Source organism: Polypterus senegalus, chromosome 13 (genome assembly GCF_016835505.1).
Source record: "Polypterus senegalus isolate Bchr_013 chromosome 13, ASM1683550v1, whole genome shotgun sequence".
In the NCBI taxonomy this organism is placed as follows: domain Eukaryota; kingdom Metazoa; phylum Chordata; class Cladistia; order Polypteriformes; family Polypteridae; genus Polypterus; species Polypterus senegalus.
This window is the reverse complement of record NC_053166.1, coordinates 159,845,526-159,860,884: the sequence shown is the minus strand read 5'-3', so window position 1 is coordinate 159,860,884 and position 15,359 is coordinate 159,845,526. Positions and strand designations below refer to the sequence as shown.

At 40.9% G+C, this 15,359-nt stretch overlaps 1 protein-coding gene across 7 annotated transcripts in view; it reads left to right on the top strand.

Annotated features, from left to right (window-relative positions):
* LOC120542699 (meiosis regulator and mRNA stability factor 1) overlaps positions 1 to 15,359 on the top strand; it is a 66,286-nt gene that overhangs the window by 15,101 nt on the left and 35,826 nt on the right. For 4 of the 7 annotated variants that reach the window (XM_039775319.1, XM_039775320.1, XM_039775317.1 and 1 more), the window contains exons 3-8: positions 3,145 to 3,948; positions 10,229 to 10,397; positions 12,146 to 12,360; positions 12,445 to 12,562; positions 14,328 to 14,500; positions 14,901 to 15,359. In XM_039775319.1, the coding sequence (XP_039631253.1) occupies positions 3,145 to 3,948; positions 10,229 to 10,397; positions 12,146 to 12,360; positions 12,445 to 12,562; positions 14,328 to 14,500; positions 14,901 to 15,359 (1,938 nt within the window). Of the gene's footprint in view, positions 1 to 3,144; positions 3,949 to 8,559; positions 9,562 to 10,228; positions 10,398 to 12,145; positions 12,361 to 12,444; positions 12,563 to 14,327; positions 14,501 to 14,900 lie in introns of those variants that run through there. The other 3 variants (XM_039775321.1, XM_039775323.1, XM_039775322.1) reach the window with 3 other exon arrangements.

The window sequence follows — 15,359 nt, the reverse complement described above, 5'->3', positions numbered from 1 at the left end:
GAAGCACGCTTAGCCGCTGATAGACAATGGAAGTGAGCGCATCGGCAAAACGAAACCAACAAGGAGCCTCTGATGTACAGCCGATGCGATTGATTGAAGTGCCAGAATCCGTGGTTTCTAGGAGTCCGGGCTTACACAGCTAGTATTATATAATACTAACACTTTTTGTATGTTTTTAGGTGACTATAAGTCTTTTTACTTTGTATGTAATCTAGGTCATGCATATGTAATCATGAAAAATGAAAAAATTCCACCACCGTTTTTGACCACTGTAAGTGTGAATATATAATTTTAATATAAAGTTTGATTATAAATAGAGGTAAATGATTGTGGATCAATATTATCAATTAGTTATGTTGCGAAACAAAGAGGTATAATATTTGAATAATATTGTGCAACTGGAAGGGGTTCTGATGACCCGTTTCCTCTATTTCAGTATATGAGAAAGTCGGGGGGGGCACACTACCAAGTTTTTTATTTTTTTCCTAAAATATTGTTTCATAGATCCTTTCAGAAAAAAAAATCGGTAGTGGTCTCCCCTCAACTTTCTCGTATGCTCTGATATGGGGGATGGATATTTGAGGAGTAAACCACAACACAAGGATTCTATTTTTATATTATGTACATTCACGAACCGTCAACATCAAATCACTTCAAATTAGTAACATATTGAACAATTATTATACAAGTAAAGCTGAATAAATCGGACTCTGCAGCTGCATGAATAAAAGGTTAAGTACCACGTCCGGTTAGCGGAAATAGCTCAAAACTTGATAGAAATCCACTTTTTATACCAAATACTTGTATGCAAAATTTTGTTGACCAAAGTGAAAGCATATTCAAGTTGTTTGCATACACACACACACAGACAGACATAATTCCAAAAATGATGTTTTCAGACTTGGTGAGGCCTAAAACGTCGAATAATCAAAATCACAAGGTGGAATTTTTGTTGGATTCCATTACTATCCCTATAGTTCATATTCGAGAAAGTAAAAAAATGGGCGCACTTCCTAAACCGAACACACATTCACATAAGACTGTGCTTTTGATTTGAAGATCCGTCTCTCCCCTTCATTCATTGGTCAAGAATTATTTGTTTGTTTTTGATCCTAGTTATTCTAAAACGGGATGTTAGGTTGTCCTGAAAGTCTACTGTAGGTTGCAAGGAAAAACAATTCCTGGAGACGGCATGAATAATGAAAATGCTAGCTTTTCAGTTTTTATTGGACTCGAAATGGTGGTCCCACCCAAAGTCATTTCCATTTTTAAATTTGATGTCCAGGAATTCCCCTAGAAATGCGTTGGTCAATACAGTCTTCAAGGAGGTGACAGTCCTAAATGATTAAATAACTGTGCAGTAAATAATGTAAATTTTGACTTTTTACAGTACAAAAGCAATAGATGCAAATTTTTGAAGTGAATAATGATAAAATCATAACCACAAAAAAGGAATCTGTACAACTCTTAAATCACTTTCACCAAACAAACAATAAATTTTGTGACTCGGTTAAAAAAAATTGCAAGTTCTGGTAATATGCAGAAGGTCAGAACACCTCTTACGCCTTGCTTTGCATTATAAGTTAAATTACTAAAAGATGGCGACAGTTACAAGACTGCATTTGTTTTCGGGGCAAGGAGAATCGTTTTTAGCCTCATAGCAGTGCCAGATTTATTTCTTGAAACGTGAATGGAAGGTACTTCACATTGGAGCAAGTAAATCACTGTACATGACTAATTACAAACTGATTTTAAATTCTCCAGTCTTTTGCATTTAGTGCAAAGTGAGGACGATTTTGGCAGCCATTCACCCTAAAGAATGCCAACATTTGGACAGGAACTCTGTGTGCAAGTGAACAAACGCCATAGACATCTTGGTTTCTATGTGCCTCCTTGAAAATTTAGTTCACTCCTTTTCAAAACTGGATCGTGCGGTTCATATATACTATGTGACGTCTACTATCCACTTTGAGGGTGATGATTGACCTCCAAGGTTATTCCTGTTTTCATTTTTATTTTATTGTAAAATCAACTCTCAGTAGCAGCCAGCAGGGCAGCTGTGAGGCTCATGCATATGGATGCCATTCTCAGCCCTACCACCTTTGCCGTCACTTCCCCTAACTCTTCATATCTTAAATCATTCTTGAGGCAGAATGAAGACTTAAGTGCCAGCTTAAGTGAAAAATTAAAAAAAACATACTAAGTAATTGCAACACAAACACTGACTTAATCTGTTTTAATGCGAAAAGATGCCAAAGGAAGAGGAGAAGCAGCGGGCATCTAGGGTGGAGAAAAGAAGAGCTGCTCTGGAAGAAACAAGCTAATCAGCCTCTTAGCGAACGAATACTAAACGTACAGAGAAAGAGGAGGAAAACTATAAGTCAACTATATTCACTGCACGTTATCATGCAGTCCGCCATTACTGGTATCTAAATAATATCGTGTGGGGAAAGAAAAATCACAACTCCTGTGAAGTAGAACCTTTCAGAGAGGTCGAAGCCCACCATAGTATCGTCTTCCTGGAGGGTAATGCTTAGCCTTTGCACTTTACGGTTCCTTGGGTGAAATTTTCTAAACTGAGGTATGGTAACCAATATACCAAAAGCTTTTAGGTGTCCTGTGTTGTCGGGTATTTTATCTTTTTTTTTATTTTTATTTTAAATAGGTCTCATAAACCTCACATATTTATTCATAAAGCACCCAGTTGGAAGTTTGAAATGCACTGGGATGAGACAACTTATGAATTCTTTGGTTCAAATCCTATTCCACAGTTCTTTTTGATATTTTCTGAGTGATGAAAATCCAGTAGTAGGACGACTTTTATCACTACAGACCACCCTAGGTGAGGTAGATAAAGCTGGAAATATTAGGCAATGAGCAGAAAAGCTAAAGGTTTTGTCAACAAATTGTAATTGTAAACTCAGGGTGACTTGCTGTCAAATCAATATTTGTTTTGCTTTGGAGAATGTTGGATGCCATAAGGTTGCATGATTTCCCTTCCACGTCCTACATGGTACAGGCTTAAGGAAATGTGTCGAGTATTTATTTTAATCAAATGATGATAGAAATAGTGAATCTTATTTATGACTTCAAAGATACATTAAATGCGTTTTTGTATTTGTTTTTTTTTTTTGCTTTTCACAGACAGATTACATGGAAAACAGAAAACCAGTGCTGGAACTGAAGGATGTCCCACCCCCTCCTCACCATGCTGCCTCTAATCCCTTTCCTGCTCTTTCTATCCCTGGTCCCGCTTCCTGCTTTCAGTCAGCCCAGCAGGAATCCCCAAGAAAGCTGCTCCCGCAGCCAGATGGCCCCCAAGTAAGCGTGTGTGCTCACTGTGAGGGGAGCCTACAGGTTCAGCATGGTGGCAGCAATGCTGGCCTTTTCAACAATATTGGTGGTGGTAGTAGTACTGGTGGCGGTGGTGGTACTGGTTGTGGAGTTTCACTGCACATTAACAAACCTCTGGACACTTTAAACGGCAGTACCACTGGCACAATCACCTGTCAGGTGGGCTCTACCATTAACCCCCCTCTCCATTCTTTGAGAGACCCCTACCCTCGGATTCATGGAGCAGGCTGTGAGATGCCACACCATACTGGAGCATCATCTCAGTCTCTTGGCACCCAGCAGCATTTACCCTGCTGTGCAGGCCTCCTAAGTCAACTGCATCCCTTTTCCTCTAAATCCAGCTCCTTCGGCCAATCCAGTCTCCACTTGCCATTGTCCTCTGGAGTACTCCCTTCTCATAGTGGCCATGTGGCACACTCTGGTTGCTATTCCTGTGAAAGAGAATTTGGTCCAGGGGCTAGGTTGGAGCCGCTGTACTCCACACATGATGATCTGCCTACCACCACACTCCTTTGTGCCAATCCCTTGCACATGAATGCTGAGCACACACTCTTTCTGAAGGGCACTCACTACTGTAGAGACTGCTTGAGGAAGGTTGGTATTTTCTTCTTTCATGAGTAGTTGTGCTTTGTTTTTGCTTAGTTTTCAATATGTTGATGTTTTTTTTTCCAGGTGGCCTCATTTGGCTCATTGATCTGTTTAGTAGCAATGACTTTCCTTTCCCTCAGTTACTGTTGTATTGTCGTCGTCGTCTTCTTCTTTTGGCTGCTCCCGTTAGGGGTCGCCACAGCGGATCATCATCTTCTTCCATATCTTTCCGTCCTCTACATCTTGTTCTGTTACACCCATCACCTGCATGTCCTCTCTCAGCACATCCGTAAACCTTCTTTTAGGCCTTCCTCTTTTTCTCTTGCCTGGCAGCTCTATCATTAGCATCCTTCTCTCAATAGTAGAGTCTTGCTTATCCGACATAAACGGGCCAGCAGAACGTCGGATAAGCGAAAATTTTGGATAATGACAGGTGTTAAGAAAAAGCCTATTAAAACGTCAAACTGTGTTATAATTTTACACATTACGAACCTAATAATCATGTTTTACAACAAAACAGAATAAATTAACTGAAAAAATGAACTTCATTATAAAACTGTCTGAAGTTAAATACAATATGTACTGTACTTAAAAAGTTCAGTCCTGTGATGATTTAAAGACATTTTTGATCATAGTCTGCTTTCCTGACGAGTGCCGTTTCTTTGCTGTCAAGTCTCGCCATCTTTGCAGCATCATTATGTCGATTCCTGTAGCTTCTTCTTGTTGCTCAATGTAATTAATTGCAGTTTCTAGAGCCTTAACTCCATCACTCATATAGTCAACATCCGTACGAGCGTATACTGTTTACTACAGCATTGTGACTGCACGTGTGTGTGTTTGTGCTGTGACGTGCGAGTCCCCGTCTTGCACCCGAAAACTCAAAGCTGAGTCTCAGTACTTTTTGCAACACCAGATTTATTAAGCTTGAAACAGCAACAGCGCAGTTATTTATTTTAGAGGGATCTGCCGTTCTCCTATACACAGACACAGCAGTCGGGCAGGGTCGGGGGGAAGTAACACCGTGCCCTGCGCATTTATATCTTGCTGATATCCGTTTGTCACAAATCACTCCTGACATTTTTCTCCACCCACTCCACCCTGCCTGCACTGTGTTTTTCACTTTTCCTCCACAATCCCCATTACTCTGTACTGTTGATCCCAAGTATTTAAACTCATCCACCTTCGCCAACTCTACTCCCCTCATCCTCACCATTCCACTGATGTCGCTCTCTTTTACACACATGTATTCTGTCTTATTCCTACTGACCTTCATTCCTCTCCTCTCATATCTCCACCTCTCCCTACTATTGCTACAGATTACAGTGTCATCAGCAAACATCACAGTCCACGGGGACACCTGTCTAATCTCGTTTGTCAAGCTGTCCATCACCATTGCAAATAAGAAAGGGCTCAGAGCTGATCCCTGATGTAATTCCACCTTGAATGCATCCGTCACTCCTACCGCAGACCTAACCATAGTCACACTTACCTCGTACATATCCTGTACAACTCTTACATACTTCTCTGCCACTCCTGACTTCCTCATACAATACCACAGCTCCTCTCTCCTCACCCTGTCATATGCTTTCTCCAGGTCCACAAAGATGCAATGCAACGCCTTCTGGCCTTCTGTCAACTTCTCCATCAACATCGTCGAGCAAACATTGCATCTATGGTGCTCTTTCCTGGCATAAAACCATCCTGCTGCTCAGTAATCATCACCTCACTTCTTAACCTAGCTACCACTACTCTTTCCCATCACTTCATACTGTGGCTCATCAATTTTATCCCCCTGTGGTTACTGCAGTCCTGCACATCTCCCTTATTCTTAAGTGTCGGCACACCAGTACACTTCTTCTCCACTCCTCTCACTTTCCAAGATTCCATTAAACAATCTGGTTAAAAACTCCACTGCCATCTCTCCTAAACACCTCCATGCTTCCACAGGTATGTCATCTGGACCAATGGCTTTTCCATTCTTCATCCTCTTCATAAGCTGTCCTTACTTCCTCCGTGGTAATCCGTTGAACTTCCTTATTGACTCTCTCCACATCATCCAACCTCTTCTTTCTCTCGTTCTCTTCCTTCATAAGCCTCTCAAAGTGCTCTTTCCATCTGCTCAACACACTCTCCTCGCTTGTAAGTACGTTTCCATCGTTATCCTTTATTATCCTAACCTGCTGCACATCTTTCCCACCTTGGCCCCTCTGTCTAGCCCATCGGTCCTTTTCTCCTTCCTTAGTGTCGAACCTCTCATACAGCTCATCATACGCCTTTTCTTTAGCCTTCGCCACCTCTCTCTTCACCTTGAGCCTTATCTCTTTGTACTCTTGTCTACTTTCTGCATCTCTCTGACTATCCCACTTCTTCTTTGCCATCCTCTTCCTCTGTATACTCTACTGTACTTCCCCATTCCACCACCAGGTTTTCTTTTCCTCTTTCCTCTGTCCAGATGTCACGCCAAGCACCCTTCTTGCTGCCACCCTTACTACATCTGCTGTAGTTTTCCAACTGTCTCTGGTAATTCTTCACTGCCACTCAGTGCCTGTCTCACTTTTTCCCTCAACTCAACCTTGCAGTCTTCCTTTTTCAAATTCCACCATTTGATCCTTGGCTTTGCCCTCACTCTCTTCTTCTTCTTGATCTCCAGTGTCATCGTACAGACCACCATCCAATGCTGCTTAACTACACTTTCCCCTGTCACTACTTTGCAGTCTTCAATCTCCTTCCGATTGGCTCTTCTTATCTTGCTTAACTGGAAGAATGCTAACTCACCATTTTTAAGTCGGTGGATAACTAATGTTATATAAACTGCTCAAAAATATTAAAGGAACGCTTTTTAATCAGAGTATAGTATCAGTCAGTGAAACTTGTGGGCCATTGATCTGGTCAGTTCAGTAGCGGGGCGGCTTGTTAATCAGTTTCAGCTCCTTTTGTTGCCCCTCTAGTGCACCGTGGGACGACCCCCCAAAACAGGAATGAATGGTTTAACAGGTGGAGGGAGGCCACTGACATTTTTCCCCTCATCTGTTTTTTCACTAACTTTCCATTTGGCTATGGTCAGTATCACTTCTGGTACCATGAAGCCATACCTGGACCCTACAGAGCTGGCACAGGTAGTCCAACTTCTCCAGGATGGCACATCAATATGTGTCATTGACCGAAGGTTTTCTGTGTCTCCCAGCACAGTCTCAAGGGCATGGAGGAGATTCCAGGAGACAGACAGTTACTCTAGGAGAGGTGGACAGGGCCCCTCGTAGAAGGTCCTTAACCCATCAGCTGGACCCACCGGTATCTGCTCCTTTGGGCAATGAGGAACAGGTTGAGCACTGGCAGAGTCTACAAAATGACCTCTGGCAGGCATGCCACTGGTGTGAATGTCCGTGACCAAACAATCAGAAACAGACTTCATGAGGGTGGCATGAGGGCCTGACGTCCACTAGGTTGGCACCGTGGAGCTCAATTGGCATTTGCCATAAAATACCAGAATTGGTAGGTCCACCACTGGCCCCCTGTGCTTTTCACAGATGAGAGCAGGTTCACCCTGAGTAGAAGCCGTGGAGAATGTTATGCTGCCTATAACATCGTTCAGCATGACTGGTTTGGTGGTGGATCAGTGATTGTCTGGGGAGGAATATCCATGGAGGGACAGACCTCTACAAGCTAGACAATGGCACTTTGACTCCAATTAGGTATTGGAATGAAATCCTTGGACCCATTGTCAGACCCAATGCTGGTTCCTCCTGGTGCCCAACAATGCCCAGCCTCAAGTGGCGAGAGGATGAAGGAATTGATCCCATTGACTGCCGCCAACACCCTGCCCATACGGCACCCCAACCAACCCCCCACCACCACCACCACCACCACCAGGCTCACTTGCCTGACCTGAATCCAGTAGAACACCTCTGGGTGGAACATTGTTTGGGTCCATCCGACACCTCAGCCTGTCCAGGAGCTCAGTGATGCCCTGGTCCAGATCTGGGAGGAGATCCCTCCAGGACACCATACATCATCTCATTAGGACGTCCATTAGGAGTTGCTGCAATGACATTTTGTCAAAATGGACTCGCCTGCCTGTTGCTGCTGTATCATTTTTTTACCTTTGATTTTCGGGATGTCTGAGTTCAGCCCTCTGTCGGTTGATCATTTTCATTTCCATCCTTTCGTTTCTCACACATCACCATATCAGTCCATTTCAGTAGAGATAGCCAGCAGGATTTGTTTCCCGATTGAGATCTGATGTGTTTTCAATTTGTTCCTTAATTTTTTTTGAGCAGTATATTATGTAAAAGTGGAAAAAATCGAATTCTCACTTAGAGGATCTGTACAAAACTTTTAAAACTTGGCAGGATCTAACCGATAACATTTTAGAATCAGCATTTAAATTCAAGAAGCGGATTCTCTACGCTCTTTTTTTATATCTATGTATTTTTAGTCATTTCTTTATTTACATATTTTTACAATTATTAAAGTTTTACTCTGCTAACCAAGCACTCTGTCTCATGGGTCGGGGTCGATTTGTTTCGAACCTAGTTTTTTTAAACTTAACTTGCTTGTGTGGAATTTTATTTGATTTTAATAAAATTAACAAAATGTTTTTAAAAAAATCTATAGAAATACTCATTGAGCTAAAAGATAATTTCATATGACATGGCTAACAAGCAATTAACAAATGATTAAAAGTCTACATTGTTAAAGTGTTTTGGCACTGATAGCCACCCTACGTTGCTGCAGCTTAAATAAGTTCTTCTCTAAAATGAATGACATTTTGTTAATCTGAATAGTAACTCGGGTGAAACTGAAACGCACGAGAATCTCATGAGCAGACAGTTGAAATTCACATTACACTTGCCCAGTGCAACTTGCTATAAGAGTAGTAAACATGTAGGAGAGCAACACTGGATATAATTCAGTTTATTTTTTATATCGTGCTGTTAACTGAGTGCAGGCTCAGACCCTTTACAGTTAATGCTTTGTAGCTGTGAATATACTGTATATACATTAATAAACAGCACAACATTGATGTATATAAACACACACATTTAACTAAACAATCACACAGAAACGAATGTCAGCGATTTAACTAATCTTGACAGTATAAGGTTACCATAACATTTTAATTGAGAAATGGCCAGTTGTCATTGGAGCAGGGAAACAAGCTAACATTGCTAAAAAATAAAAAAAACAAACCTTTGTGGGGTCACGTTCAGTTATAACAGAATAACATAAGAAAAAGAAAAAAATTGACCAATGAGAGGAAACCATTCAGTCCTAAGCTGACCCAAATTGTGATCATTTAAACTATTCAGGTTCCCTTCATGGCCATTCTGTGGTGTCTTAAGTATTTATGAAAAGTTTACCAAGAAGCAGATGGAATCTTTAAGGCATCTAAATGTCTCTTAGTGTCACTTTTCATGGGCATATATGTTCTAAACTTGGCAGCATAACAATGTTACCAAGTACCACAGCAGGATATTGAAAAGAAAATCAGATTAGACGAGGGTCAGTGAAATTTGGAACAAGATGATCCGCTGTGGTGACCCCTAACAGGAGCAGCAAGAAGAAGGAGAAGGAAGAAGAAGAAACGGTTTGCAGTAATTGCCATGGTGCTGTTTTTGAGTAAGTAACTAACAAAGCTGCAGTATGGCAACCTAAATTAACAATGGTGCACTCTGAGTGTCCATCTCCTTAAGAACAAGGTGGTCCCCCATTTGCTCACAGAGATGTAAACTTGATAAGGTGTCAACCAAGACAACCGAGCTGCTCACCTATGTAGGCTTTAATATATTAGTCTCTGCTGAATAACATTTGGCATCTCATAATCGTAAATGACTGATTGAGGCTGGTGTATTAGGCTGAATTCATTAGAGCATCCATTCTGGGATTTTGTGAACAGATTAAGCTGCTGAAAAGGGATTTTTGCATACATACACTGCTGCCTTGAAGATTTGTGACTAATCAAGATCAGTAGTTTTATAGTCCAACTTTACTCAAGTCTTACCAAGAGATCCGTTGTTGCACTACAAAAAAGTTGCTTTTTATTATTTGTTTTTCCTTCCTTGGGTGGTTATATTATTACAGTTGTCATCATTAGGAAACTGTATTCATAAAAAAATGGTAATTCTTTAGTCTATAGTTGCCTCTACCTGGCAGTAAAGTGAAATGACTTACTTAACGACTTTTAGAACCTGCAAGAAACAGCAAATATTGACTCCATTTGTTTTTTTAGAACCTGCAAGAAATGGCAAATATTGACTCAGTTTGCTTTTTATTTGTGGTGTTCCAGCCTGCCAGACCACAAGTTTCGGATTCTGTGAAAGTATGGCCCAACATTCCCCCTCCATCAGCACAGTCTGCACCTATCCCCATGTGTAATGGTTGTGGAGTACCTGGAACTGCAGCAGATGGAGTGCTGCTTTTGGGATCAAGTCTTGGCAAAGAAACACAAAAATATGGTAAAGAGAAAGAATAGATTTTTTTTTTTTTTTGGCTGGGATGTTCTGATGAGTTCAGATTTTGGGTGTACTTTGTGTTTTGCTATTACTCAAATTTTGAAGGCATTTGTAGACTTTCACAACTAGGAAGACATTTTTTTTTGCTATGAAATTGTTTTGCCTTGTAAAAAGGTGTTATTAGTGAATTCACAATAATGAATATACAGAAAAGGGAACTGAGACGCACGCTGTTTTATAGGTTGAGATTTTTAATGGGGGGGGGACTATACTCTATGTGACATGTACTTTTAAATTTCAACCTTTCTACATAAGTAGGTAACAAAGGCCATTCATTAGTCAGGGGAACTGGCAGATGCCATTAGTTCTTTTATAAAGTTTGTCTCTTTAAAATGTGGAATAGGTCACAACTCCCAGTTGGGGCCATCACAAAATGTGATTGAAGTTAACAGCTTTACTAGCATGTAATGACAGGGGAACAGAATTTCATCCTGTGAATTCTTTTAATTCTATGTGTATGGAGTATTTTATCATCCCAGAGGGCAGTTTCACTCGCTTAAGAAAAGACACTGAACCTTGAGACATAATGCGAAACGGCGCAAAACGAAGTGCAAACCAGTAAACAAGTGTGGGACTCTGAACTATGTACCTAATGTATTGAGGGTACTGGCTATGATGAATATTGGCAGCATCATGGAAAAGGAATTATGCCAAGTTATGGCTGAACACAAGGAAGGAGCCCTGGAGCACTTCTCGGTGTATTGTGTTCTCCATGGGTCTTTCCCTACTGGTCTCTCTGATCATTTGAAAGGACAATCCAAAAGCCAGCAAGAGAGGTTAGTCCCACAATAAGTAGCAACAAAGGTACCTCTATGGTCCCACCGCCCACCTCATAAGTGTCATTGGACAATCAGTTCTGGTCCAGGATTAGTTGATGTGAAGATAAAATACTTTACCACAGACCAGGATAAACTGCTTGAACCCTTAAACCACCGGAACCGGCTGTAGTCGGTTTCCATTGCAATTTGGCAGCACGCCGGAGCCGAGTATATTTGGCAACATACTTTTGTTGAACGCCACAACTGGCTATAGTCGGTTCTGAGTGCAATTTGCCAGCATGCCAGAGCTGATCAGTCTGTGCCGTGAATTCCTTGAGCAGCCAGCTTGTGACCACTGGCGCCCCCTGCTGCACTGCAGCATCACTGTCCTTGGGATTCAGCCGCTGCACTAGAATAGCCTGCAAGCGTTAGCGTTGGCCTCTGTGTGCAGCCAGTTCAAGTACAGTTGGCTCGATGATTTACTGAATTTCATCAGTGGTGTCAGTTGTACCTTGTTCATATAATAATAGATTGTTACAGTAGTTTTTTTTTTAATTGTTGTTTTTATAGTTCATTGACAGTGTGTGAAATGATTAGTGTTGCAGTAATTGTGATGTTCTTTGTATGAAATAAATGCGTTCCATTAAAATTTCCCTTTTTTTGGTGAATTGTGACGTTTCCTTAAAAAGTACAGCAAAAAAGTATTAGACATCCATTTTTGTGAAGTTTTAGTTATCCAGTAGGCCTTATGATAGTAATGTTTTTTTTAAGTACAATTTTTTTTGTTTTTTTTATTTTTTTAAATAAAGTGTATCTAACAATATATTGTGAATAGATGCCTTGAGCATTGATTGAAATTCCAAGCATAGCAATTAGGATGGAGTCACATTCCAGCAAATTATAATTACTTTTTTTCTTCTTCTTCTTCTTCAGGGTCCCCAGACCTTAGTGCACAGGAGAATCTGCCTCCAATTGGCGTGTTCTGGGATATTGAAAACTGCTCCGTCCCAAGTGGCCGTTCTGCAATGGCTGTGGTGCAGCGGATTCGTGAACGATTCTTTAAAGGACACCGGGAAGCAGAATTCATTTGTGTCTGTGACATCAGCAAAGAGAACAAGGAGGTTATTCAGGAGCTTAACAACAGCCAGGTAAGCGTAGTTAGCAACTTTGTTCATACTGTCTGAATCAGATTGTGGCATTCGTACTTCGCTCACTTTTCCTTTTTCTTTTAGGTGACTGTGGCCCACATCAACGCCACTGCCAAGAATGCTGCCGATGACAAGCTGAGGCAGAGCCTGCGCCGGTTTGCGGATACACACACTGCACCAGCTACCGTGGTGCTGGTGTCTTGTGAGTAGCTGTACATACCATTTTTATAAGCAATATTTGGTTATGCTAAACTTAACAAGCAGTATGGTGTTTAGACTTCAGACCACAAGTTTGCTGGTACAGTCTCCACCATAAACTCCCTGTGTGACCTTGAGAGAATTTCTTATACAGATAGTCATCCCATTTTAAGAATGAATAAAAATGCACTTTGTGTGCCATAAGAATGGGCAGTAAAGTGGCCCCGTGGTTATTCCCTGTGCTTCACAGCTCTGAAGTCTCAAGTTTGAATCATTGCTCAGATATTTCTTGTGAAGGCTTTGCTCTTTATCCCAGTGTCTCTGTGGTTTTTGTTTAGCTCAGTTTTTTTTTCCCTCATCTAAGAGTGTGTGTCTGTGTTTTAGTGTTATTGGAGAGTGAATGCAGATCAGATTTAGTTGGTTCCTGCCTTTCACCTGATATTGGTAATGTAAGGTATGCTATACTAAACAGGCCTGGTGACACATGGACATTGGGGGGGAAAAGCTAAAAAAAAAAAGGAAAATGTAATTTTAAGTCGGTAGGTTGCTAAAGGAGCGCTGGATTTCTAAATGCCTGAAGGATATTTATTTAACTGAGATGCAAAGTGACTTACAGTACTCTTCTTTTAAAAAATAGTTTTCAATTTTCTGCACAGTGAGCGTTGTTAGGTTAATATCAAGAAAAAGCTAAACAATAAAAAGCATATGCAGGTCGCTTAATCTGTTTTATTTTATATACTTTTTTAAAAAAATGTATGTTTTACTTTTTGAAATTACACGTACATTACGTGCATTTACTTATCCAACATTTTATCCAGAATAACTTATAAAAGTGGTTAACATAATCAAGTAGACGTTTAGTTTTTTGTTTTTATTGCGTATGGCTCACCTTGTGATGCAATTGTGTATGATGACAGCTATATGAATAAATATCTCTCTATTGTATAAAAAAAATCCTGGGCCGAGCCTTTTTAGTCTGGGATGAGACGCGAGTTTTTCAGAGAGATACTTTCAAGTCCTGTGAGATGAGACTTTGTGCCAAGAGATTTTACCGGGCCCAGGGCCGGAAATAAAAGATAAAATGTAGATGACAAAGTAGAATGTCGTAAAGAGGTTCAGAAACGTTGGTGCAATACACATGCAGAGCAGGTTAGAGATGATGAAAGTACTAAAATTTGAAAGTTTCAAAAAAAGTGATAGTAATGATCGTATTAGCGCTAACAAGCGGAAATTATTACTCGGTGAAATAACGGTACAGCGAAAAGAAATCAAATATATTGTTTGGATTTAAACTTTATAAATCGGAGACTTGTAGATCATCTAATTCATGTTGCCATCAGGGAAAAGTAGTGTTTCTTCCCAATGAAGAGGCCAATCCGTGAGAATTAAAAGATTTGTTATTTGGTGAAAGTCAAATACACATACGTGAGCGGCAGAGGTGTGAAGTGGCTGGCATGTAGCGCAGGCAGGGGGGTTTGGCGAGCTAAGCCCCCTAGTCATTATAAAGGTAGTTGAGAGTGATTACTCATCTGGCCATCTTGTACTTTATAGTCTCATGTAATTCTAGCCTAGGTTTCTAAACTGGAGATCACTTTTAGGTTTTATATAATGTACAGAATGTGTAACTACTCTGAATTACTTGCTGCTTTGATTGCAGAATCAGCTAGGTTTGTTGGATATGCTTACGGTTTTAGAATGTGTCTAACTCTTTTTTAAAGCAAATGTTTCAACTACCTCCTGCTCTCCTCTCTCTACTTGTCCTTTGCCAGCTGATGTCAACTTTGCCAGTGAGCTGAGTGACCTCCGTCACAGGCATGGCTTTCAGGTGATTTTGGTGCACAAGAATCAGGCATCTGATGCACTTCTGCAACATGCAAACACCCACGTAACCTTTGAGGATTTTGTCTCTGATTTACCCCCAAGAGTTCTGGTTAAGGTGCAGGTAAGTCTGTTTAGGTTCTGGGAGATGTCTGTGAGTGCAGGTGTACATTCAGGATATTATTTAATACCGTATGAATGTTTGGAGAATTTGAATTTGGCACTGTGTCTTATATACTTTATTTTAATACTAAAGACATTTTTCACATTGTTTTGTGTTTTTACTTATTTTTTTTTGAGATTTTAAAGATGGTTTGACATATGTTGTACATATGCATAGGCCTCATTATTAAATTTATTATACAAGGCATGTAAAATGGTAAACGTAAGAGAGCACTTTCACATGCAGTTGGCTTTAAATTTCTTTCCCGGCCTTTGTAAGGTTGTGATGATACAAAAATCTGAAAGTGCTCAATATAGAAAGAACAAGAAACGGGCAGCAAATTTTTGTTTGCTTTCGCCAGCCTTGTAACACCCTGCTGTACATCTACAACCTGCCTGCTAACCGGGATGGGAAGAGTGTTAGCAACAGGCTGCGGCGTTTGTCGGATAACTGTGGTGGCAAAGTACTGAGCATCTCTTCAGGTATTGCCGTCCTCCGCTTCAGCAGTCGGGATGCAGCAGAACGAGCCTTCAAGCGGATGGAGAATGAAGATGTCTTTGGGAACAAGATCAGTGTTTCATTTATCCCCCCCGCCAAAGTGGGTCCCGAGATAGAGCCAGGTAATGGCCCAGCATCTTCTAGCTGCTCTTCTTCCTCTCAGGCTGCAGAGAAGCCAAGATCCCCAAAGCGGGTAGGCCGTACTACAAGACTGTGCCAGAACAACGGAGATCCAACTGATGAGCAGTCCTACAGTCCTCGGAAAGGTGCCAATTCTGGAAATGGCTCAGCAGGGAAGAACATTCGAGTTAAAAGCCTGCAG